We start from the raw sequence: 27,336 nt of genomic DNA on the forward strand, positions 1-27,336 counted from the left end.
TCAATTAGTTGTTCGGATTCAATCACACGTGACACACACAAAAATAAACGAGTTACAACAGGGAATACAAGACACAAAATACGAACATGTGGATTTACAAGGTTCAGTCAATGGTCTGACTTACATCTATGGCTGTACTAGTGGGCTACTGTCTACCGAGACATTCTTATTAGTGCTGAAGTATGGTCTTACAATTACAAAATGTTATTTAGTCACAGAGATTCCAGAAACCATATTCTCCTTCCAGGGTTGGAATTTCCATATGGGTCGGGCTCATATACCTTATGGGCTGAAAAACTTAAGTCACTCGTGCCCCCGGGCTCCCACTTTGTGTCATGACCCAAGGAATGTCAAATATTACTTCATAATTGATAATTCAACAATGATGACATGTACCTTATGCATTGACAGATTTAATAAATTTTACATTGTTTAAGGCCTTGGAGAATGCCTTTTTCCTAGGAAAATCAGAAAAAAAAAATAGTTAAAACAAAGTTAAAGCACATGAGGGGATGTATGAACATTTCTGAACAATAACAAGTTCAGGAACCCACCCTGTAACATTGGCTCTCCAAGCTTCATATTCCTAGGTTGATTGCGGATGTAGCTACCCTATCAGCCCCTTGACTCTACTCTGCACGAATATATGAACCATTACATTTTAACTTCCGCTTTTAACAGAAACCATAATCCATATCAAAAATAGCAAATATGACTTCATCATTTCAGTACTAAGATATAACAGCCCATACTTAACAGATTATCACACACAGAAAAGGTAAAAATGAACTTAAAAATAGAAGCGATTTCTGAGAAATAGAGCTACGTAAAATAACCTTTAGTCTGCTATACAACAAAAGAATAATCTCAGAAAAGAGTCAAGATCAACTGTTTTCAAGCACTTTGAAACACTAAAAGACACCACATAAAACTATAAATCTGAATACTTGTTCAAACAAGTGCACATCCCTTTGGAACAATGTCTGCACCTCATAATCTCATATTTGCCTAATTTACAAGAGAAACCAAACATCTACCCATCGCGTTGCTTACTCATGCAAGAGCCGGAAAGCAAAACGTAGCTTCCTATATACAACATCCAATTATTTTATCTAGCAACAGGTTGTTTATGCTACAACCCATGAACTTTGGATAACAGAAGAGTAAACTCACCACAAGGCTTGCTTATCTACACGTCACCATTACTAACTAGCTGCAGATAACAATTCAAAGCATTGACCTTTCTACATCCTCCTGCAGAATTCGTCTTTTTTAAGTCTGTGCATGTTGGATTGACGCTGAGATAACAAACACTGTCTCATCATATGAGGTTTCAAATAATTGATCAGTGAAGTTCATTCTCCTCTTGCGTACTTTCGAATAGATTGAAATCCATCCTACCACACGACATACCCTCTTCCATCTTCGTGCAGGCATATCACACTGCGAAAAATCAATATACTGCAACCAATTATCGTCCTCTGTGGTTGCAGAAATAAGTAAATTGTTTGTGTTTTGGCACTGGGGCAATATTCCAGTAACATATGTATTAGTCATCATACATGGACTAGATGGAGTTATTTGTTGACAATCATCTCTTGGTTTTTTTGGGGAGTTTGAGAAAGCATAGTTAGATGCAGAACGTTTCGGGCTTTGACTTTGACTATGTCCCACTGCACCAGCATTACCACATCCCCTGTTGCTTTTGTTGTTTGCACACCTTTCTGTGGAAAAGTGCGGAGTAGTGAGTTCTGGGGAAGTAAGGCTTGTGGGATCGTATTCACGTGTACTGGTTGTTTGAGGAATCACCACATTGAGGTTATTTTGCAGCGAGTTCAATGTGGTTTGTGATAGAAGATGGCTAATCAAACAAGGCAGGTCACTGAAAGAGACTACTTCCTGCCAGTGTTCAGATGCAGAGACTACCAGCTGCTGAGCATCAACCTGTTCAAATTAAAGTTACTCTCATGACAATCAAAACAGTTATCCGCTGGATTCATACTATTGTAATAAAGTAACTTTTTTAATCATAGTTCACAAACTATGTATTCATGAAAAAGAGTTCATAATATAAGACAAAAAGTGGTTCGGGTCAATCCAACTGAACACATACCGATATTACCGTTTGGCCTTTATCCAACCCATAGGATCATACCAATTGATCATAGATTAATTGGTACCATCACGATGTGACCACATGGGCCTACAAGATGAAGACTGCAAGGTCACAGGTTCAAATCTTGCCAAAGGCAAGTGAAGAAAATATATCTTGTGCTCCATGTGTGAGAATGGTGCTTCACCGGGCATGAGTTCTATGGGGTGTGCGCTGTGGGTACCAAGATGGTGGGTTGTGCACTCTGGGTACCAAGACGGTACATGGGACCAGAGGGTACTCACCCATTTACCCTTTTTTAGTTCAACCCATAGGATCATTCCATTTTACGAACTCTACTTTTTTGTTGCTGTTGATAGTTTATACGTTGAGATATTCATGAGAATAATAAAGTAGATCATATATAGAAAACATACTCTTTTGTCAATGGGAAGCTTATTGCTGGGAACGAAATTAGAATCTGCGACTAATCCCACTAATTGTCCGGAAATATTAAACACCACACCGTGACTCTTTTGTCCATCTCTTGGATGATGGTACAAGCATACCCCCTTGTCATCTTTACACTTCTGTGCATGGCCTATGATGGTCTTCCATGTGTTGGGATGAACTTTAAGTATCTACATACAGGTGGGAGTTTGAACCCAGTTACTTATGAATGGTTCAGTTCAGGTTATGATAATAGGTACAAAAAGGAAACAAATCAGACGTCACCCAAACTATATTTCCAATGCATAAACCTCTTAAATTTCCTTCAGATAACATAGATTATTACTAACTTACTAGAATTTTGTAATCATATATTTCAGATAAAATCATAATTGAAATGTTATACGTTCGGAAAAAATGTTACAGGTCAACCCATCAAGATTAACCATTTTGGCCTATTACCCAACCCAACCCCTCCGACCTGCCTTTTTTGCTACCTCTAATGATAATCTCATCATGCATTTGCTTAAAAAATAAGCCACCTTTAATAAGAGCTGGCATAGATAGTAAAGGGAAAAGAAATGTCAAAAAATTACATCTTTGAGCTTATTTGGATTAATTGCATGGAGGGTAAGGAGGTCCATCACAGTCTTAATGTTTGCAGCACACAAAAGTTGATAGCAATCAGCACGGTGGGATATATTCCGTAATCGATATACAGGGTCGAACAAGAATGGAATCTCACGTTTACGGTACACTGCAACGTGAAGACAGAAGTTGTGATCATCAGGTCATTAGTCGCTAATTCAGAAGATATTTGTAATTTTGTGACTTATGCGAAAAAGCATCAGTAAAAACGAGTCACTAAATAATAATATAACTAACTAATAGTCTTGGATCCAAGAAATAGCAACCAAAAACATAAACTACCCAACTCTTGTTATCATGACCAACCAACCTTATAGTAAAGTTCCATTTGAAATATGAAACATTTAGTTACAAAATTCCGAGCATTAACATACTTATGATTGGAATATGCATAGCAGAGATTGTAGCTCAGAGGTGGCAAATGGAAATGGTACCTGGTAATGTTTTTGGGTTGGGTCAAAAACTATTTTTTGGTTTAAACTTATCAACTTTTAATACATAACAAAATGTCAGGTACGATTACAGAGGTGTTCAGGTAATAATATGATGTATATATACAAAATATAATACAAGAGAATTTATTCATCAGAATGACACTTTGGGCAAATTTTGACCCGTTTGGTCAATCCTTTTGACTTGTTAGAGATTAAGCATAACCCAAATCGACCCATCTATAAATTAATGGGTCAAAACTGACACCCTTTACCATTTAAAGTTCTCTTGAATAATATTCAGCTCTTTGTACCTAAATGGGAGCCTCAAACCTAGAACTTTAAGACCATTGATTTTGGATCAGCCTCTGAAGTATGAAACTACGGAACATGTTATATATCTTAACTGAAAACTTACAAATTTTGCAGCTTTTCCAGTGGTTTTAAGAGAACTACAAGATCCAGATTGCTTTTCTTTAGTGAAATTTACAAGAACAAAAAAGTAAGATGACGTTCTGACATGAAAATGTCAGTATTAACCATAATAAACTCCTCCATTTTCAACGTAACTACTTTAAATCAATGCATTGATATAGACAGTGAAAGGTAATAAGATAACGCTACTTACTGTTGTTGCGCTTATCCACAACTTGAAACAGTTCTGTCTTCCCTGGTTTCACACTAGCTGAAAAATCTGCATTCACAGGCCTTGCCCCCAGCCTGCAGTTTTTAATCTTCTTCCAGTCTTTGTTGTGTGTAAAAGAAATCTTATCTAGTAAAACAGAACCGTCTTTCATCTTCACAAAAGTTTTTCCTTGCAGCACTTTCTTTCCTTTCCATTCTCTGACAATCTTACTGCTAAATTCACCAGAAGTCGAATTCTCAGCTTCGTCATCATTAGAATCCCCATTGAGAGCAACTATTTCAACTTCCATTGTAGCTGCAGCTCCAGTTTTCACAATCTCCCCTGACTTGCCATCAACCAAAACTAATAAAAGGGGATTGTCGTCTTTCCCTTTGATATGCATTCCAGTAGAAACTGGTGCCAAGATTCCGTTTTTGAACTCGAATTGCAAAGCTTCTCCAATAGTACTTCCCGTGTTACCATATTCCCTGATAACATATAACACCAAGGTAACATATGCTTTCGGTTTGTGAATTAAGAGCATATATGGCTCACTTTACTTAACAATTGACCACCCTTTGACAATCTACCAGATAATTATAGGTTTAGAGAAGTTGTTAAGTCATTTTATACGATGTGAATATTTCATATAGAAGTCTACTTACTGTATTATGCCTGGCAACAAATTCACACCAAATTCCTTTTGTACCCGCGAAAGAAAATGTTGATGCCTTGCCTTAAACTGGATACCCGAAGCAAAAGTAAGCAATGGAGAAATTGTAAGCAATAAAAACTCAAGAATCATGCACTGAAGCCTTTCTTAGTTTGCAAGTAAATTGGAGAGTAAACACAAAAAAGGAAAGCTTAAATCAAAGAAACCCTCTGTGTATGTCACAAAGCTCATTAAATGCAATATTAGATGCGGAAATACTAGTATCATAAACGATCATGATCATATAAAAAGACATGCACATAAACAAGAGAGACAGACTCACGTCTGCCCAGATCCTTGTGGTTTCATTATATATTAGCTCCCTTTCAGTCCTATGCAAAAAAAAAAAAAAAAAAAAAAAATTGTACCGTAAATAATTTGTAAATAGGTTATGCAGTTTGACTACTAATTTTAGTCTAATCCGTAAGTAACCAGAAGAATAATCATATTACAGATGAATACAAAAGCATGTATCTTACTCCTTGTAAGCATTGACCCTAGCAAGATCATCATTTAAACTATTGCTTCCTCCTGATCCATCAATGTTATCATCTTTGCCCTGCTGATACAAGCACGTCCATTTTAAATATAAACTTATTCAAACCGAAAGTGTAATTAAGTAATAAATTTTGTCTAGCTTATGTTTTAACTTTGTACACAGTTTAAGTGGCTTCAACTCTATTCCATTTTAATGTAGTGATAAGGGATTCTATAAAGTATATGTAAATGAGTGCACACCCTATGCAGACCCAAGCAGCAAATTTTAACTGCCATACAGGTTTGTTTAACTGGCCATAACTTTCAGATTTTGGGTGTTCACTAATTTTTTATTAAAGGTGCAGATAGAATATCACAATGGAGGGTCTAGATTATGTTGGGTCCACGCTAAAGAGCCCCCTCACCCAATACCTAATAGGAGAAAAAAACCCCAAAAGTCCGTCCAAAGACATGACAACATATTTATTAGGTATAAATATGTTAAACGAAAACCCCCCCTAATTTATACAAAATCAGTTAAAAACTATTTTATTTTATAAACGAGTCGAGCTCAAATCTATAAAATTACTCACGAGACAAGTTTGAACTCCTAACTTTACTTATCAAACTGGAAACGAGCCGAGCTCAATAGCTCATGCTCGATGATAATAAACAAGCTCGAGCTCGGCTCTGCTCATTTACAGCCTAAACTTACAAAAAGGTTGAATTATTATTTATGTTAAGTGATCCTACATGATTCAAAGAATTTGTAACATGCTCATTGTACTTTGAAACTTAATCATGGTATGAGAGCTTTACCTCAGGCCACACAGTTTCCTTGTAAAGGCGGATCATGACTCGCTTGATTTCCTCCCTATGAAAAAAAAAAAAAAAACAACAATGAAATGACAACATATATTATTAGCTAATTTCATACAACAAATTTCAGTGTATAGTATCAAACAACATACATTATATATACAAATTATATATATTACCGTTTTGACTCATCATCAACTGTATATGATTCAGGGGTGTTATCAATTTCAACCTGTTGATCAACAAATGCCATTTTCAATCACTTGAAGTTCAATGTGTGTGTATATGTGTATAAATGTATTTGTAATTTGTGTAAGTAGTTGTTGGTGAGCTTATATATATATGTATGTATCTTTATATTAACGAGAAAATAAAGAAAAAAACAGGGGCGGGGTCTACCACAACGCGTTGATGGAGACGTCCTTCCCACACCAAATTTGAAAATAAGTGTTGTCAAATGGATAAGTGAATAGAGTTTAGAGGTTCGTTATAAGTCGTTACAACTAACAACTATATAAACAAGATATAAATAAAACGATATTTTAAAGATATAGTGATGTATACTAAGAGAGAAAAGGCAAACATGTGGGGACATGAATTGTCGGATTATTAAAGGTGAATATACAATAAAGATATACAATCAGAGATAACATAATAAAGATGGACATAACACGCAAAAGGAAAACAATACTAATCTACATCGATGGCCATATATACTATCAAAACCATTATTTCTGTATTGTCACATAACCTAACCTATTAGGTATGCGTAAATGAGCTACTGGTCTAGTGGTCCAATAGAAAAATTAGACGTTTTGTATTTTCAGATATTTCAGGATTAAATCCAAACATTGATGTTTTTGTTGAAAAAAAATTAATTACTAATAACTAATATTAAGAGAACCTATGAGATATGTAAGGAATCTATTCCCTTTGAAAGTCAAACAAATTAAGTTTACTTGTCAAATCAATTAATGTTTGAAGCTTGTTTCATTATACGAATTTATATTTAAATGGTTGGCCTTTGCATGTATCAAAAGCAGCCATAAGCTTAAATTTTTTGGCTTCTGCTTATTATGATTTTTCTTTTCAAAAAACACCCATAAGCTTGTAAAAATAAGCCCTATCCAAACACTTAATTTATTTAGCTTATGCTTCACAAGCTTAAGTCATAAGCTAGAAGAATAAGCCTACCCAAGCACATACAAAAAAGTATACACATAACACGCGTGTTACAGTAACATTCAACATATAGCATTAAGCACAAATGAAGTCAACCCAAAATGTAAACAAACACACTTACACATACTTGCAAAGATTTGTCAAATTCAGGCCTGATTTCAAGTGGCATACGACTCGACGACTGTATCAACTTTTCCCTGCAAAACAAACAATCGACAAGAATTGAAGTATGTAGGTAATGTAAAAAATCAACAAGTATATACCAAATTTGGAAAGAATAACAAAGGAACAAAATCTAGTTAAAAAGTAGCAAAAAAGTGAAAGTAAAATCTTGCTCTGGAGTCTTCCCAAAGTTGCTGGTTGTTGTCAATGTGCCATTTTTGAAGCTACAAAGATGATCATTAAAAGACATTATTATGTTATGACTATATTATATAAATATTGTATCTGGATGTTGGATCTTGGGGAAAAAGACAATAGATAAAAACAGTTATGTAACTAGAAAATCTAGGACTATGATTATTTAAGGAAAGGAATGATTGTTAAATAATTTGCATAAAATGAAGTATTTATGTGACAAGTGATCGAAGTATTAATGTGATGTGTCGTGAATGCACTTTCGGGTTACTTCTAAGAAATACCAAATGCACTTTCCATTTAGATAAATTATGTTGTTGAAATATCGTGTAACAATGGATAACCTCATTTTAATCACATAGCTTATCGTTGTTCTAACATAAATACTAAATGAATACATAAGTTTACATAGAAGGTGGCTTTTCACTTGGCTTACATTGTTATAGAAAATTGACTATATGAGTACATTATATTTCATATATAGTTTTGAATCTTGATATTTTTAATACTTTTCTTAGGTGTAACATTAGTTTGTTGCAATTTGCAAGAGTAGTTTATGATATTGTTAAAGACAATCGCCATTTAGAGAGGATTTTGAGACATTATTGATTATTTTCATATATATTAAATGGAAAATACAGAGATACAGAACATATATACAAACAAAGAATGGTAACCGCTCCTAACCGACTATCTTTCTAAGTTAACACTTTCTACCCTTAACTTACTACTTTACAGAATTACAATATCAGTCCCTATATTTACATGACTCCACATTTGATTAAGCATTGATGTAGTAAGTGTTGAGTCTTGTGTTTATGTCTTGATCCTTTTGAAATCCTGAATGTGTTGTGAGCCTGATGAACTGCAGGATTGACTTGTATCTCTTTATCCTCCCCGCAAGTTGACAGTGTGTATGGATCACAAACAGTCAACTTGGATAAACAGTTGAAATGGAGATATCTTGGTAAGGCTTTGGTGAAAATATTAGCAATCTGAGCATGAGATGGAACATACATGGGTTTAAGGAGTCCCTGTTTGACTTTATCTCTGACAAAGTGGCAGTCTATTTCAATGTGTTTTGTTCTTGCATGTTGGACAGGATTGGAGGCAAGAGAGATAGTTGAGGAATTGTCACACATGATGATGGTGGGAGTATTAATTGTGACCTGTAGCTCATGTAAAAGGCAAGTGAGCCAAGAAATTTCACAAGTAGTATCTGCCATGGCTCTGTATTCTGCTTCTGTGGAAGATCTTGAGACCACAGTCTGTTTCTTAGATTGCCAAGAGATGAGGCTGTCACCTAGGAAGAGTGCATAACTAGTTACTGACCTTCTGGAATATGGACAACTGGCCCAATCACTATCACAATAGATGTTGAGATCCTTTGAGGGGGATGGAGAAAGAAGAATTCCTTGGCCTGGAAAATTTTTGAGGTATCTCAGAGTTCTAAGTAAAGCTTTCATGTGGACAGTATTTGGTGCATGGGAAAATTGGCTTAGAGCTTGAGCTGCAAAAGTGATATCGGGCCTTGTGATTGTCAAGTAAATGAGTATTCCCACAAGTGTCCTGTACATTGAGGGGTCTTGCAAAGGTTCTCCTGTGTTCTTGTCAAGTTTGACTCCTGGATCAAGTGGGGTGGCTGCAGGTTTTGAATCTAACACTCCAGCTAAAGTGAGAAGTTCAAGGGTGTATTTTCTCTGACTGAGGACTAAACCAGTGGAGTTTCTCAAAAATTCAATACCAAGATAGTAATGAAGTGGTCCTAGGTCCTTAATACTGAAAGCAGGATCAAGATGAGCTTTGATAGTATTCAGGTGAGGAATATGATTACTAGTGAGTAAAATATCACCCACATATACTAATAGTGCAGTAAATTGAGAACCATTAGTGAATGTAAATAAAGAAGTGTCAACATAGCTTTGTTTGAAGCCAAGTTGTAAGAGTGATGCAGTCAATTTATCAAACCATTGTCTGTTGGCCTGTTTGAGGCCATAGAGGGACTTTGTGAGCTTGCAGACAGAGTTAGGAGGTTGAGAAGGGTAGCTTGGGGGAATAGTCATATAGACCTCTTTAGGTAAGTCTCCATGTAGAAAGGCATTGTTGACATCTAGTTGTTCAATAGCCCAATTGTTTTGGACTGCAACTGCCAATAGGGTCCTAACTGTTGTCATTTTGGCAACTGGGGCAAATGTTTCATTGTAATCTACACCTGCCTTTTGTGTGTATCCCTTGGCCACTAGTCTTGCTTTAAATTTGTCTAAGGAGCCATCTGCATTATACTTAGTTCTGTATACCCATTTGCAGCCAATTGGGCTTTTCCCAGGAGGTAAGGTGGTGATATCCCAGGTGTGATTGTGTTCTAATGCTCTAAGTTCTATATTCATTGCTTCTACCTATTTTGGGTCTTTGGATGCCTGGACATAAGTATGTGGTTTAGAATGGGAATCAATGTTATGAATTAAGTGTTTTGAAGTGGGATTAAGGTTGAGATGATTGAGATAATGTGAGTGATGGAATTTGGTTGAGGTATTATTGACAAGAGATTTTGGCAGGGTATGTTGAAAATTGTTGAGTCTTGTGGATAATTGTCTTGGTCTGGAGGATTGTCTGGCAGGATTTATTTGGGTATGAGGAAATTTAGGAGGTTGATCAGGGGGTGTGGGAGGAGGTGAAGGTTGAATGGTTGGTGATGATTGTGTATTTGGTGGAGGTGGAGATGGATTGATAGGAGTAGTTGAAGGAGATTGAGGTGAAGGGGTGGAGATAATTGGTGGAAATGGAAAAATTAGGAAATTGTCAGGATTGGGGTTTGAGTTGTCACAAGTTTGTTTGGTGGAGAAAGGAAAGATTGATTCATGGAATAGTACATGTCTGCTGGTGTATGTTTTGGTTGTGATGGGATCATAAAGAATATATCCCTTTTGGTCATGTGGATAGCCACTTAAGACAGTGGAGACAGCTCTTGGGGTAAATTTGTCAGTTGATTTTGTGTAAACTTAAGCTTGACAACCAAGAGTTTTGAGGTGATCAAGGTTGGGGGGTTGACCATGGATGATTTCATATGGGCTTTTGTTGTTTAATGTTGGTGATGGAAGTCTATTGATGATATAGGTAGCTGCCAAGATGCAGTATCCCCAAAGATGTTTTGGAAAGTTTGCTTGGAAGTGAATTGCCCTGGCCATTTCAAGAAGATGTCTATGTTTTCTCTCCACTCTGGCATTTTGTTCAGGAGTGTAAGGGCATGAAGTTTGGTGGGTGATGCCATGGGAATTGAAAAAAGATTGTAAGTTTTCATTGAGAAATTCTGTTCCATTATCTGTTCTGACAGTTTTCAGAGAAGTTTTAAAATGGTTTTGGATGTACTTATGGAATGATTTGAGTGTGGAAATAGCATGATGTTTGGTTGGTAAAAAATATGTCCAAGTTGCTCTGGAATGGTCATCAACAATGGTTAAGAAATAAGAACATTTATTAATGGTGGGATGCCTATAAGGCCCCCAAACATCCACATGAATGAGTTCAAAAATAGAAGAAGCACGAGAAGAACTAACAGAAAATGGTAATTTGTGGTGTTTAGACAAAGGACAAACATTACAAGTGGAATCTACATTACAATCAACAGAATTGGAAATAGATTTTATTTGTTTGAGGACTGGATAGGAGCAGTGTCCAAGTCTGGCATGCCAGATTTGAGCAGTAGCAGCAGTACTGAGAGCAGTAGCTTGAGAGTGAATTTGAGATGAAGTGGCTTCAGGAGAGATGATGTAGAGACCATTACAAAGGATGCCTTGAGCAATCTGTTTGTCATGGTCCTGAAAAATGACAGAGTCATGAGTGAAAGTGACAGAACTGTGGGGTGTGAGCAATCTGCTGATGGAGAGTAGATTATAAGTGAAGCTTGGCACATAAAATACATTTTTGAGAGTTAAATTGTCATTTAATTTCACTGATCCAATAATGGTGACAAGGACAGTTTGGCCATTTAGTAGGGAAAGGCTAATGGGTACTTTGCATTTGTAGATGTCATGCATGTTTTCAAGGCTATTGCTTATGTGGTCTGTAGCACCGCTATCAGATATCCAGGCACCCTTAGACTTAGTTAGGCAACAAGCTATAAATCTAAACTTAGGCATAGAAGTAGTAGTGAAAGAGAAGACACCTGTAGTAGGGATTTGTGGATCACCAGGCTGTTGATTTTGTTGCATGAAGAGCATCACTTGATTGAGTTGGTTCTGCAATTGGTCAATTTTAGCATTCATGAAAAGCTCTTGATGTGATGCAGTAGGGAGAGAGTATGGAGTATCCTGTGAAGTGGAAGGTGTGTTTGCAGCATTGGTGACCAAATTGACAGATTTCCCTTTGTAAGTGCTTGAATTCCTTGATGGTGGTGGTTGATACTTGTTGTGAAGGGGGTGGCCTGGGGGGTATCCAACAAGTTTATAACATTCATCCTTAGTATGTCCTTCCCTGTGGCAGAAGGTGCAGATGATTCCTTTCTTGAAGGCACTCTTCCTATCAATTTGGAGATTTGATCTTGGTGTGTAAGTTGGTGAAGGTGTAGTGGTGTTGAGAGCTATGGGTGTTGTTGTAGGAGGTTTTGGACTTTCCCTTTGCTTTTCTTCTTGTCTTAACATGCTATAGGCTTTGGAAACAGTAGGGAGAGGTTGCATTAACAAGATTTGGCCCCTCACATTGGTATAACTCTCATCTAGGCCCATAAGGAATTGTACCAGTCTTTTCCTTTGTTCTCTAGCACCATGATTCTTTCCATTTTCACAAGTACAGGTGCAGTTGCAAGTATATGGTGCCTCTAGTGCTTTTAATTCATCCCACATACTCTTAATTTTGTGATAATACACCTCAATTGGTAAATTTGCTTGACACAGTTGTGTCAATTCATTAGTGACTTGAAAAATCTTATGGCCATCTAATTGAGAGTAGTGTTCACTAAGTTCTCTCCACATAGAGCAAAGGCAGAGCTCACAAAATTCAAGTTATTGCTAATTTTGTCAGAAACGGTATTCAAGATCCAAGATATGACCATATCATTTGTTCTTTCCCATAGAGGTCTTAAGTCAGAGGTAAGTGTAGGTTCAGTGTTCATTTGTATATCTATTTGCTTAATTCTTTTCAACTTATACTTAATTTTTTTAATATATTTGATACTTTTTAGTTTTTTAATATATATTTAATATTTTTTTTCTAAGAAAGAAAAGGGAAAAATTAATAATGATATTTTGATTTTTATTTTGTAGGGAAACATTTTGGTATATTGATAGCCACTAATGTTTGTACTTTTCTGAAGAGGCTATCTATATATGGTGGTTGTCAATTCTATATGTATGTTTGGTAAATAACCTTTTTATTGTCGAACTGTTTTTTTATTTTCAATTATCAGTTCCACTTTCTTTGTATTTATCCTATCTCAGTTACATCCATTATCCATATAAATTTATTTAATTTATTTAGGACAACAAATATTCATGGCTATTCACGAGTAATATTATGTTTGTGAAATGCATTAGGAAAGAAATCAAGATACTTGACGAATGACGAAATGATCAAATAAAAGATTACTTTGCAATTAAGTATGAATGATCTAAGGTAATGGCAAGACTAAAAATATATATACAGTACTGATTGGATATTACTGTGATGTCATAAATTGTCGGATTAAAGGTGAATATACAATAAAGATATAACTATTATTATCAAAGATACCATAATAAAGATGGATATAACACGCAACAAGAAAACAATACTAATCTATATGGATGGTCATACTAGCAAAGCCATTACATTTTTTTTTGTCACATAATTCAATCTAATAGGTATGCGTTAATGAGCTACTGGTCTAGTGGTCCAATAGAGAAGTTAGACTGTTTTGTCTTTTCAGGATCAAATCCGAGCATTGGTGTTTATATAATTTATTGGTAAAAAAATTAGTTACTAATAACTAATATTAAGAGAACCTATAATATATGCAAGGAATTTATTCCCTTTGAAAGTCAAACAAATTAAGTTTACTTGTCAAATCAATTATTTCTTTTAACAATGTTTGAAGCTTGTGTCATTATATGAATTTATATTTAAATGGCTGGCCTTAGCTTATGCTTATTGGCTCATGTATCAAAAGCAACCATAAGCTTAAATTCTTTTGCTTCTGCTTATGAGGATTTTTCTTTTCAAAAACACCCATAAGCTTGTAAAAATAAGCCCTATCCAAATACTTTATTTAGCTTACGCTTTCACAAGCTCAAGTCATAAGCGAGACGAATAAGCCCACCCAAACACACCCAAACAAGCAGCCCGTAATATCTATATGGGTCAGGCACATAAACTTGTTTTTTTGTCTAGCATTTGTAATTATCATATGGGTCATGTTCATGATGCCAAACTCGTTTCTGGACCAAAATAGATTGATTTACTGTGCCTCGGGCCCCTTGTATGGATCGGCATTGACAGCTTTAGTACGTACACTTTTACATAGTTGAAGGCATGTAATAATGTTAACTGTTTTGGAACATCAAGTAAGTATATATGCTCTAAGGCCTTAAAGTTCAAGGATATTAAGTACAAAGGAATGTTGATAATTAGTGTGTCAAAGAAGTGATCAAGTAGGTTTTAAGCACCCGAAAAACTTTTAGTAACTTTCGACCTGTTTAACTTGCTTTCTGCAAAGCTAAGCTCTAGCATTTTAGCCATTCAAACATATTACATAACCAGCATAAAAAAAAATGAATAAAAAAAAAGCTTACACAAGGAATGAATCAAACTTGCATTTCTATTGATTCAAAAAAGTATATACATCATTCTTTGTACACTTGGTTGTATCTAACACTAAGAATCACTCAAGGATTCTCTGGCTAGTCTCTTGCACTATAACGAAATTAAAATTCTCTATTTATGCCTGTCTTATCCTTTGTTTTTCTGCCAAACGTTGTGCTGCTTCAAATCGACGTGTCTCTTCCCAAATCAGTGTGTCGTGTGGTTGTGTGTTGGGTCGTTCTTTGCTGCAATCTAGAAGAGACGTGTTGCTCTGTTTCCTCTCTGTGAATGACGGATTCCTTATGTCCCAAACGACATATCTCTTATAAGCCTAAATGTTTCAGAAGTACTAACAGTTTTACACTCACTAAGCCTTCATCTATGAACTATACAATCTTTAACATAATAGACCCTAAACTTTGACCATGAGTCCATAACTCAAGATTAGTCTAACAAGGCTAAGACAATTTTCGTTTCTTGTGAACATGACTACCTTTAGCACATTTTTTCATCAAAGATCCTATTGTGAAGGTTACAACACAAAATAACATCCTCCATCTTTTACAAAACCTGTTCACTTGAGAAACCTTACTATGAACCAATACTGAACTAGGTCCTGGTTGATACTGATTTGAAGTGCAAAGACTCTCAAACCCATGATAAATCTCATTATAACGTGTTCTTAAAGATTCAGGTAAGAACTCTGGGTTTGGATTTTGCCCAGCAGAAAGCATATTAGTATCAAATAATGAACTTTCATCAATGATCAAGTCACTGCCATTTAGAAATTCGCTCTTGTTGTGTAAATGGGTAGAGGATTGGTTGTCATTGATGGTGATAACATTCTCCCAATTCGTAGATTCAGAAATTACCAAGTACTTGGCAAATTCCTGCTAACACATATGACATACAAATTATAAGAATAAGAGGTGACAAAATGGGTGGGTCGGGCAAGTGCTATGACACGTATCGGTCATTTGGGTGTGACAGACCCAAACCTCATATTTTCAAAAAGTATAAGACTTTATTATAGAAAACTACTCTCCACAACTATTATTCTAAAAAATAAAAGATTTAGGTGGTTTATGCATTAAACATACACTGCGGGCACTTTTTGAGATTTTAACCAAGTTCCCCCGTTTCCTGTTTATCCTTGATTTATTCATTTGTCTGTTTAAATGAAAAACACACGAATTAGTATTCATTAGAACATATAGTCTTTAGGTGGGAAGCATGCCTTTTGTGTATCGGAGAGCATATTTGTTGAAAAGAACCGGCTCTCCAGATATAAACCCAAGACTTCACCAGAGACATTGAAAATAACCTTAGTGTTCTTATCAGAACTAGAGTAGCAGTACTTTAGTTTAGCAGGTGATTTTTGAGCATGCTTCGTGGTGATCTCCAGATTTTTTGCTTGCTTTGAAGCATCAAATATCTAGAAATATCACAACACAAGGTGAAGTTATAAACCTATTTACCAAAAAAAGAAGTATTGGCTGAGAGTTGAAAGGAACTTTTTACCAAACTGCTACTTTTGCCAACCTTATTTGATCGAGCGTTATGTTTAGAAGGGACAGGGTGTTTCTTGTACACTGCGCAAAAATATTCATTCATAGCAAAATTAGTCATAACTTAAAATATTTTCAATCAATCGAATTTCATTACTACAATAATACTCATAGTATCTTTTTTAAACGGTAAACAATAATAATAGTACTGCTCACCTTCATTGCGACGGTCCTTGAGTACGAAGGGCTCTGTCTGTGCTTCTTCAACTTCAATCCCACTGAAATGTTCAACGAACCTTGCTTGTAGCCTAATATTGGATTTCTTTCTCCATGTCTTGTTATGTAAAAAAGAAACCATTGGTAAAACAGCACTGCCTTCTATCAGGTTCAAACATAACTTACTAACACAACGAGATTTGCTTCCTTCCATGTGGGGAGGAACAAGTATCTTCTCAAGGTCATGCCTTGTGACACTATCAGCTTCTGCTCCAATAACTACTATTTCCACTTTTCCTGAGGCTTCGGGCCCTGACTTCACTTCTTCATTGGTACGACTGTCAACTAAAGTTACTGTAACAGGCGTTCCGCCAATGCCAGTTATGAGGTTACCGGTCCACATTTCAGGAATGACGTTTGAGATCCTTAACTTTAAGCTTCTTGATTCAAAGTTTGCAGGCCTAGTAGGTCTGATAATCGTAAAAGTTTATGAACAGAAGTCTAAAAGTCGATAATGGTGTGTAATTGTGAACAATTAACTGTAAATTATAGGACCTTACCCGTGCATGCTAGTTGAGCCTTGGTCTTCATGTAACGATTCAGTTTCTTCTTTTACCTGAATCCTCAAAGGCCGGGTTAATAAAAACAGTTAAATCCGATTGTCACATTGACAAAATACCGACCGCAAAACTTATAAAATCATGACACGATATGGAGAAACTGAAACATGAGTAATACATGTACCTTGACTGTTTTGGCATCCTGTTTTATAAGTTACAGAATATTATACTGTAAAGACCATTCTATGATCATGGGCCCAAGTCCGTCCCCGTGTCCCTTCAAATGTTGTTTCTGCAATTTACCTACTCCTTTACCCTTTTTTTAGATAATCAGCTACTCCTAAGATAATAATAGTCCACAATTCTAGATAATCTGATAATCAAAATCATCTTTATGATGCCATATATTAGAATACTTTTATCCATACCGGTTGCCTTTGCGTGTACTGACATCATTCCCCTTCCACAAATGGTTTGTGGGACCACTATGGAAGACTTTTGCTAGATATATATAAGGTTGAAAACTATACTAACATAAAAATAATAATAAATTCAAAAGAAAATTCCAAAATTTCGTGCGGTTGGGACTTAGGATGTCTCAAATCTCCTGGCATTTACTTATGGTTATGATATGGACATAGTCAACACCTACATTACCAACAAGACTGCATACGGCTTCAAAATATATACCATTAATACCAATCTTTTAAATACGGGTATTTTGGTTGTACCGGTCGGGTATCCGGTACCGGTATTACCGGTATACCAGCCGGTATGTACCGGCACGGTAATTTAATTTTTGTTTTTTTATTTTTATAGAAATCCTACAAAACTTGTTACAATTTAACGAAAATAGTCAAAAAACAAGTACAATCCACCAAAAAATAATATCAAATAGATATTTCATAACAAAATATAAATTTTAGAGTTTACAAATAACAAAACATAATATTAAAGTATCAAAAAATAATTTTAAAAAAAATTCAAAAAAAAAAGTTCAAAATACCGGTATTACCATTCCGGTAATACCAGAAAATACTGAAAATACCGGAAATATCGGCCGGTATTGAATAGTAAAAATATCGGACAAAATACCGGGATAGTTGTACCGGGGTACCACCCGGTATCCGGTATTCCGGGTAATACCGGCCGGTACGTATCGGTATTTAAAACACTGATTAATACCAGGAAAGAAAAAAAAAATATACACATAAAAAAAAAAGTTTTCATGCACGTATGTAGCATGAAGCACAAATGAAGTCAACCCAAGATGTAAACAAACAGATTTACACATACTTGCAACGATATGTCGAATTCGGGCCTGGTTTCAAGTGTCATACGACTCGACGACTGTATCAACTTTTCCCTGCAAAACAAACCATTGACAAGAATTATGTAGGTAGTGTAAAAGATCAACAAGTATATACCAAACTTGGAAAGAATAACAAAGGAACAAAATCTAGTTAAAAAGTAGTAAAAAGTGAGAGAGTAAAATCTTGCTCTGTAGTCTTCCCAAAGTTACTGGTTGTTGATGTGCCATTTTTGAAGGTACAAAGATGATCATTAGCAGACATTATTATGTATTAAGACTATATTATATGATTGTATTGGATATGATGTTGGATCTTGGGGAAAAAACAATAGACAAAAACAGTTATGCAACCACAAAATCTTGGACTACGATTATTTAAGGTAAGGAATGATTGTGCGATTGAAGTATATTTATGTCATTAAATTAGTGAAGTACCGTGTGACAAGTGTGATGCACTTTCGAGGTTAGTTCTAGGAAATGACCTTTTCAATTTGGATATATAATTATGTTGTCGAAATATATATCGTGTAGCAATTGATAACCTGATCTCATTCACGTAGATTTATTGTTGTTTTAAAAAATTTATGGTAAAGGAAAAAATTTACACAGCTTTATCTAGTGTTGTAGAGTTACTTTTTCACTTGGCCTACTTTGTTTGGATTTTGGAAATTGATTATATGAGTAGATTACATACAGCTATATTTAGAATTGTATGATAGTTATGATAGTTTCAATATTTGTATCTTATAAGGTGTAACATTAGTTTGATGCAACTCGTACAAGTAAATAAAATAAAAAGCTTTCACCCAAAGGTCGACGATATATTACAAGAGTTGAAGTGGTAATGGGTACAATGATCTACATGGACTAGTCTACTTTGAAAGAAAATTGGGGTCACCAATATTGTCTGAGTTTACTTTTATTTATGTTGTTCATTTTTTTATGGGGTCTTGCCGAATTGTGGTAGCAAGTGGTATAACTTTTGAGATCGATTATTGCTATAAAAGATGTGTGATTAAGATTTTTATTCATTTGTGTATCTATTTCTTTCATAAACTTCTCTTAAGAAAAATAAGATTCTAATATATGAGTATATACTTAATGGTTTTTTCATCAAAATAAAATATTAAAATTGAAAACAAGATTTGTCCTTTGTAGGGAAACATTTTGGTACATTGATATTGATAGCCACTAAAAGTCTAATATTTTAAGGCTTTGAAGAGGCTATGGTGGTTGTCAATTCTAATTTCTATATATATGTTGGTAAATAATCTTTATTGTCGAGCTGCTTTCTATATATTTATCATCGGTTTCACTTTTTAATACATGGTGATTCCTTAGAATGTCTTTTTTTATTAATCCTTTTTCAGTTTCATCCACAGGAATTTACTGTTTTATTTTGGATAGCAAATATTAGTGGGTATTCACGAGTTATTATGTTTGTGAAATGCAATATTAAAAAAAAAGATGCGACGAAATGATCAAACAAAAAATCACTTTGCAATTCGAGTACTCTTGCAATTCGATGTGAATGATCCAAGTTGCTAGCAAACACAAATGAGTACACTTTTAAAGTAAAGATATGTAATAATAAGGGGGGAGGGAGTCGACGGCGAGATGCCAAGAGAGATGGAGCGAGCTCGCGAGTTGGGGAATGATTCGGCCGCCACTACAGCGAGTTGAGGAGGGAGATGGGGTTGGCGAGCTTCATTCTCGCAGAGGGTTGGGGTGTTGAAGCTTAAGGTGACCGTTAGGGGGGGGGGGGGTAAATGAAAATAATTCGAACGGTATAGTTACTGTTTTAGGGACCTATTTTGCCTCGTTTCGAAAGTTTAGGGTTGTTTTTTGGGCTTAGAAAATTAGTTCCACCATTGATATATATACATACACACCATACAAACACTACATATTTGATCACAAAACATATATACACAAACATATAAACCTAAATATGGATCCTAGAATGAAAAACTCAATGTCAAAGGTGCAAGGTGGTCGTGGACGGGCTCAACAAATGATTCGACCACAACAACCCGTTGATCACACCACAACCAAAATCGGCAGCCTCAACAAATAGTGCGACCACAACAGCATCAAGTACCAGTTGATCCATTTCAGACGAGTGGTCGACCTCGCAACAATACTATCGATCCGAATCAATTTCTCCTCTTCCACGACACGCTATTTCTCAACCAAATCAATCGTATTCTCTCGATGGCTTCGACTCCCTCCCCGGTGCAAATGAGTTTGACTGGTTGAACGATTTGGTTAATCATCCAAATCGTTCATATTCGCAAATGGAATACGATCAAGACGTCGTGCCCGAAACGCAAATGGAGCAGCCACAAGGTATACTTTCTGTTTTGTGTTCTTGTTTTAAATATGATTGATATAGGTATAGATATAGCCGATTGATATACGTATAGATTTCATTCTGTTTTTGTTTTCGATTTTATTGATATAGGTATAGATATAGCCGATTGAAATACGTATAGATTTCATTCTGTTTTTGTTTTCGATTTTATTGATATAGGTATAGATATAGCCGATTGAAATATAGATTTGATTAATATAGGTATAGATATAGCCGAATTGAAATATAGATTTGATTAATATAGGTATAGATATAGCCGAATTGAAATATCTGTTCTTGATTTCTGTTTTGATATATAGATATAATATAGGTATAGATATAGCCGAATTGTCTTCTGTTTTGATATACAGATATAGATAGAGCCGATTGAATTGTCTTCTATTTTGATGTAGATATACATATAGCCGATTGAATTATCTTCTGTTTTGATGCATTTTCTGTTTTGATGTAGATATAGATATAGCGGATTGATATATAGATATAGATATACATTTTCATATAGATTTGTGTTCATGTATAGATATAGATATGCATTTTCTGTTATATAGATATAGATGATCGAATTGATATGCATTTGTTTTCTGTTTACATATATAGATCGAATTGATATATATATATAGATATGTAATATTGTTGGATTGTTAAATTTGTTTAATGTTGTTGGATTTGTAATATTGTTGGATTGCTTAAGTTGTTTAATTTATAATGTTAAAGTTGTTTTTTGTTATGATTGTAGACACGTCTTTGGCAAAGCGGTTGCAACGATCTTGATGTCTACAACAACGCGTGCGAGTTGTATAAGAAAAAAAGTGGCAAAGATTTTACTCATATTCGTGCTTGGGAAGTGGTCAAAAAACATGCTAAGTGGTTGGAGCAAAAAAACGTCCAAGATGAGCTTTCAAACGATGAGAAACGAAGGAAGTCAACCGAATCGGGCCAATATGAGTCGGCTAGCAATGATGACCCAATTTTACTGAATCTTAATGAAGACCCATTGCCTCCCATTGAAAACCGATCAAGAAAAGGAAAAAAACCCGTTGGTGAATCGTCATCCAAGTCCAAGTGTCAATGATTTTGTTCAAGAGTACACGGCGAAGAAAGCTCAAATGTTAGACGAGAACGCATTGTTGCATCAACAAGCGTATGAAAAATACATTGAGGAAAAGGAGAAAAAAAACAAACTAATCGACACGAAGCATGAAGATTACAAGTTTTTCAACAAATCACATCATCGAGCCACGGGTGCAATGTTGGAATGGGTCCTCAATCGAAAGCGTGCTATTGCCGAGAAGTATGGTTGGGATTGTAACTTTTAACTAATATTTGTGTTAGCTTTTAAGCGTATTTGTGTAACGAACTTATTAAATAATATTAATGTTAGTTTTTAATATAATTTGGTTAACTATATTCTTAAAGGGTTTGGAATGCGATAAGTATTGAAACTTTTAAAGAAAAGGTTGGGAGTATCGGATGCCACTAAAAAAGGTTGAAAAAAAGGTTGGAGGGTTGAAATGAGGTGGGGTAATTTGATTGGATAATTGGAGGGAGATGAACCCTCCCGGCTCCCTCTCCCTAATGGTAGACTTGCTAAAAGGAAATGAATTTTATAAATCAAAAAAAAAAAAAAAAAAAAAAAGGCACAAAACTAGGGGAGAAGTTTTGGAGACAGATGAAAAAATGCACAATACTTTCAAGAGAGAAAAAATATCTGAAAAAAAAAACGAAATAATTTTACCAAGATACCATGTTCGTATTTTTTTTTCTTTTTTTTTTTTTTTTTTGATGAATGTACTTGTTTGTAAAATATATCTGAAAATTGTATCTAGAGTATTTGATATTTGTGGTTTTTATTTCTTGATATTGATTCTACAGTAATTGGTGTTTTTCAGGATGTTAAATATATTTATTTGTCAAAGAAAATGTTTATTATTGATTCATTATCATTCCTTTGTAGCAGCGTCATTTCGAGGTTAACACGGTTTCTTTGATATGATGCATGGTTTTATTGTTTTAGTGACGAAATTACGGATTTAATTTTAATGTATCCTGACTTTCAGTCCACAATTTCTTCATATCATCACTTGCGGAAAAGAAATGTGCTTTCGGTGAAACTACTATTTAGTTACGGATGCTCCACTATTTGTACATATATCTTATTTTAATCTTAATCTTAATTTTAATAATATAATGTAATATAATATAATATACTAAATACTAAATGATAATGGATCTAACCTCAATTGACCAATCACATACCTCAATTACTCAAAATTAAACAAAATTTGCACATGTCTAAATTCATTTACACTTTTTGGTTTTCTATCACCATGTCTAAATTCATTTACACTTTTTGGTTTTTTATCACCAATTTACACTTTGACCCTATTTAAAATTAGTAATACTTTATAGCATAAAGTCTATCTAATTAATAAAAACATACCTAAAAGTTAGGTTATAACATTTGGATTAATACGAACTAATATTTATATCAATATATTTTTTTTAGAATAACGAAGGGCCTGACCACGGGTATCCAGACTGGATACCGAGGGCCTACCCGATCCCCTCCCCCCGCCCGCCCCACCCGGTAAATTTAACTCGCATGCCAAGAATATTGGCTAGTAACAATGCTCAAGACGGAATTCGAACATGTGACCCTTGTTACATCATCCGAGATGTCTAACCACTGCGCTAGCAAGTGAAGAACTATATTTAGGATACAAATTTATCTCATATAAATTGTAAGCCTTTTCTTCTACGTTATTCTTCGAATGAGGCTAGTGGAAACTAATTTCTTCCGGCTAATCAAGAGACTACTCTAGTCTTCCCATTCATTCCCATATAATAATTCTTATATTAATAATATTATAAAAGTTTTGTATTTGACACGGGTCTAAAATCTAGTTGTGTGATTAAATAATATTTTAAAATACAAGACAGTCAAATCTTTATTTTTTCTAACAACCAATTATGGTTCTAACTTGTGAGTTAATCTATACTATCTAATAAAACAAATCATTCTTTTTTTCCCTTAAACTTTAAGCCTTTAAAAAACCAAAAATACTCATCTCTTTTATTCACTAATTTAAACATATTTACCTAATTATGCCTATGATACCCTTAATAAAATAATTTACAATATAGATCCCTCAACCCTTAAAATAACTACACTAACATCAATTATTTTTACATTTACCACTATCGCCCTCACTGTCGTCTCACCACTGTCACCACCATCACCTCCGCCACTCGTCGTCGCCATCACTACCTCCAGCACCGCCCATTGAACAGAAATAAGTCTAGTATGACTTACTAGTTCTAATACCAGTACGGTATATGGTAGCTATGTAAATCGTATCATAAAATTTTTTGAATATGTCTCTTATATGATTCGTGATTATGAAATAAATTATAGTTAAAGTAACCCATGATCGAAGCTAAATTATAATGAATAGTAATGATAAATATTATATATGTTTAGTTAGAGTTTTGGATTGACCTTAAATTTTTACAATCACATCAAAATCGGAACTTATAAGTATAGTGGATGACGGCAAATGGCCTTGTGATTTCAGATCGTACACTCAAAATTTAGAAGTCTTCATGTTAATAATTTTTTATAATTATAAGTAATGGTAGTTAAAGAATTGAGAAAAATAAAAAGAGACATTTTTATTAATAAAAAAACCATTAATCAAATAAGGTTATAATATGTTTTGTATTAATAAGCCAAAAGTTAGAGTTTTATTCTAAGTCTAATAAGGAAATTGAATCTATATAGAATTAAAAAAAAAAACTAATTTAATAAAACAAATAGATTAAAGGACACATGTCGATCAAGGATTACGCCACGTGTCGTTTCAAGAATATCTCAACCCTGTTTTAGTTTATTGGTAGATAGTTTTCAAACCCGTCTGATGAATAGATAGTCTCAATATATATATATATATATATATATATATATTCAAAAGTAAATATCAAAATAATAAATAACAAAATAAATGAAAAATAAAAAACATTAACAAAACAAATTTAAAAGAACAAATCCTTTTGTAGTAGAAGAAAAAGCCATAATCAAAGTACAATTATCAACAAACTAAATTAAAATAGATAAAAAAAATAACAATAACATAACAACTCAATATCAAATAATAAATAAACACGAACAAAATACCCAAAATAAAATTAAAGTCCTATACAAAAACCATATATTTTTGTTTGTTGAGAAATTTATTGAACTTGATAAAGACATTATTTGATGATCACTGAAAACAAGATATTAGCCAAAACACGCTAAAACTTTTGTTGAAGAAATCTAACTCAAAACTCCAATATTTGGTGTGTACAAATCCTAAACCCTAATTCGGTTTGGTGTACAAATAATCCCTACCCATAGCACGGTATATATAGACCAACCAAAACATGTTAGACTATAATTAGGATTCCACTTATTATCTAGACACATAATTAGTAAATTACAAATAAGAAAACTATTAACTAATCCTATTTGAGTTAAACTTGGACTACACTCCAATCCTTATTTTTGTAGAACTCGATTCACACATCAAGCCATAATCAAGCTCAGTAAATTCGCCAACACTTAATTTGTTTATTAAAGATAGAAAAGAGAGGAATAATATGAATGAGAATGATTAATAAATATTTAGGTTGTATATACAATAATTTATTTGGACAATTTTAAGCTAGGATATTATAAAATATAATAAGATTTGTTTTTATAAAAAAAATATTTATGATAGAATTTTAAATATAATTATCTATTTAAATATAACCAAGTATACTCACAACCTCTTCCATTAGTTATAGTTGATGAACGCCTAATTTGCATAACTTTTGTAAATGTTAATAGACGATTAGGACGTGTTTATGTTTGTTTAAATGTTTCAGGTCATTTGTGAGAGTTTGGAGCTAAATGAATCATAAACAAGTCAAGCAAAGTTGAGAATCAAGTCAAGAAGTGTCAAAGCAAAAATCTAGAAAATTGCCATTTCTGGGGCACAGTCTGGGACGCCCAAGAGACAGTCTGGGACGGCCCTAGCTGCACATGAATTCCGAAAATTAGGGATTTAATTATTTTTCAGTTTATATTTTTATTCCACACAACTTAGGAAATTATCTTTCATATATTTCACACACCTGGGCAGTTTTTCATCCTCTCAACACCCCAATTTCATCATCAATTCATAATTTCATGGAGATCATAGCCAACATTGAAGAATCATTGATGAAGATGCTAGTCTAGGTTTTCTTTTAATCATTCTCATGTGAACAATTATGTAGGACTTTTATGTTCAACCTTTCTCATATTCATGTTGGATTAGATGTTTCATTCTTAATTGTGTTTTGCATCTAATGTTATTGGATTTGAATGAATGATTACTTGTTTATGACTTGAATGAAATTCATCTATCTTTTGATTTCAAATTATTGTTTATTATGGATTATTGAAAGAATCTCTCATAAACTTGTAATTCTATTTTAATGAATTGAAAATCTAGTTGTGTCAATTACTCGGTTTTTGTTTATCGTGAATCATCACAACCGATTAATTTAGTTCTTAAGTTCATTCAATCCAAACGTTATAACAAATCATGTCTATGTGATTTCCAACGAATATAAGTTATGTTACATATAAGAAAGCATAATTTGAAGCATGAGAATGATCCCTTTTATTTAATTGAAGTATTTGTTAAGTTTATGATCAATTGTAGTTTTAATCAAAATCAATCAATCAATCGTTTTATGTTTATGCCTAGTTTAATTAACTCTTGCAACTTGTTTAACATTTTCCATTGATTCCCTGTGGAAATGATAATCGACTTACCCTATCTAATTGGTGGTAATTAGTTTTATTTTTGATCGGTCCAACGACAACGATCAATAGTATAGATATCAAGGTTTTTATAGAAGAGATATGGCTCCAACCCATACTCAACGTTAGATGTAATGAGACCTGATTAAGAGAGTCAATTATTTTGTAAAAGACAGATCTCAATGCGGAAATTATCCTTTTAAAAACATTACATCTACCAATATACTAAAACATGATTGTGTATTTTTTTTATCGACACTTGACGCATTCCTTGCACAACATTTTGTCACTTTTGGTGTTATTAAAAAATATCATAATTCATAATTACCTAATTATAATCAAATACTAATGTTTAATTTATAAAAAAGATATTTGATTGACACTTGATGCATGCCTTGCACGACATGTATCACTTTGGTGTAACTAAAAAAAGATTCCCAATTCATAATTACCTAATTATAATAAAATACTAATCTTTAGATTTATGTATATATATATATCTCATTATATATTATTACTACTACTAATACCCGTACGATGTACAGATATATAATACTTTATAGAATAATAAACTCCCAACTAAACCGTATAAAGATACAACATTTAAGACTCGAATCCACGTCACTTGAGAACTTTGTGAAAAGCCTTGGTAGTTGGTACCGCTGAGCTTATTGCTCATTGTTAAAAATATAAAGAAGTTAAGTACTCCATATTTATTATAGCTAAATGATATAGTATAAATATAAATATAAATACAAATTAATGTTCAGTTTATAAATTACTCGTATAATTTAAAAAACTCATTGTGACTTTACTTTATGTAGTTTGCTTTTCATAGATATGATCGAAGTATCTAAATAAGAAAATAAGAATATATCAACACAATCAACACTAAATAAGAAAAATATCAACACAATCAACACTAAATAAGAATATTTCAACACAATCAACAATAAATAAGAAAAATAT

At 33.9% G+C, this 27,336-nt stretch overlaps 2 protein-coding genes across 7 annotated transcripts; both read right to left on the minus strand.

The window, feature by feature from the left end:
- Window positions 1-806: 806 nt before the first annotated feature.
- LOC122608706 lies at window positions 807-7,632 on the minus strand. Of its 4 annotated transcripts, none has more exons than XM_043781801.1 (10): window positions 7,564-7,632; window positions 6,434-6,486; window positions 6,255-6,309; window positions 5,438-5,517; window positions 5,242-5,290; window positions 4,912-4,988; window positions 4,250-4,734; window positions 3,139-3,299; window positions 2,530-2,733; window positions 807-1,944 (listed from the first exon to the last, which is right to left on the minus strand). In XM_043781801.1, exons 1-10 carry the CDS (start codon window positions 7,603-7,605, stop codon window positions 1,273-1,275), a joined length of 1,878 nt encoding a protein of 625 aa, XP_043637736.1. In that variant the 5' UTR covers window positions 7,606-7,632; the 3' UTR covers window positions 807-1,272. The 4 variants fall into 4 exon arrangements, with proteins under 4 accessions (XP_043637736.1, XP_043637735.1, XP_043637738.1 ...); XM_043781800.1 differs by having other exon boundaries at window positions 5,438-5,520; XM_043781803.1 differs by lacking the exon at window positions 7,564-7,632 and adding an exon at window positions 6,654-6,743 and having other exon boundaries at window positions 5,438-5,520.
- Window positions 7,633-14,562: 6,930 nt separating this feature from the next.
- LOC122607880 (calmodulin-binding protein 60 A-like) lies at window positions 14,563-18,520 on the minus strand. Of its 3 annotated transcripts, XM_043780950.1 has the most exons (7): window positions 18,145-18,520; window positions 16,849-16,904; window positions 16,289-16,758; window positions 16,086-16,156; window positions 15,923-15,999; window positions 15,665-15,734; window positions 14,563-15,454 (listed from the first exon to the last, which is right to left on the minus strand). In XM_043780950.1, exons 1-7 carry the CDS (start codon window positions 18,184-18,186, stop codon window positions 15,023-15,025), a joined length of 1,218 nt encoding a protein of 405 aa, XP_043636885.1. In that variant the 5' UTR covers window positions 18,187-18,520; the 3' UTR covers window positions 14,563-15,022. The 3 variants fall into 3 exon arrangements, with proteins under 3 accessions (XP_043636885.1, XP_043636883.1, XP_043636886.1); XM_043780948.1 differs by lacking the exon at window positions 15,665-15,734 and having other exon boundaries at window positions 15,802-15,999; window positions 16,289-16,749; XM_043780951.1 differs by lacking the exons at window positions 15,665-15,734; window positions 18,145-18,520 and adding an exon at window positions 17,033-17,370 and having other exon boundaries at window positions 15,802-15,999; window positions 16,289-16,749.
- Between the last annotated feature and the right edge of the window lie 8,816 nt (window positions 18,521-27,336).

This window comes from Erigeron canadensis, chromosome 7 (assembly GCF_010389155.1).
Source record: "Erigeron canadensis isolate Cc75 chromosome 7, C_canadensis_v1, whole genome shotgun sequence".
NCBI classification, from domain to species: domain Eukaryota; kingdom Viridiplantae; phylum Streptophyta; class Magnoliopsida; order Asterales; family Asteraceae; genus Erigeron; species Erigeron canadensis.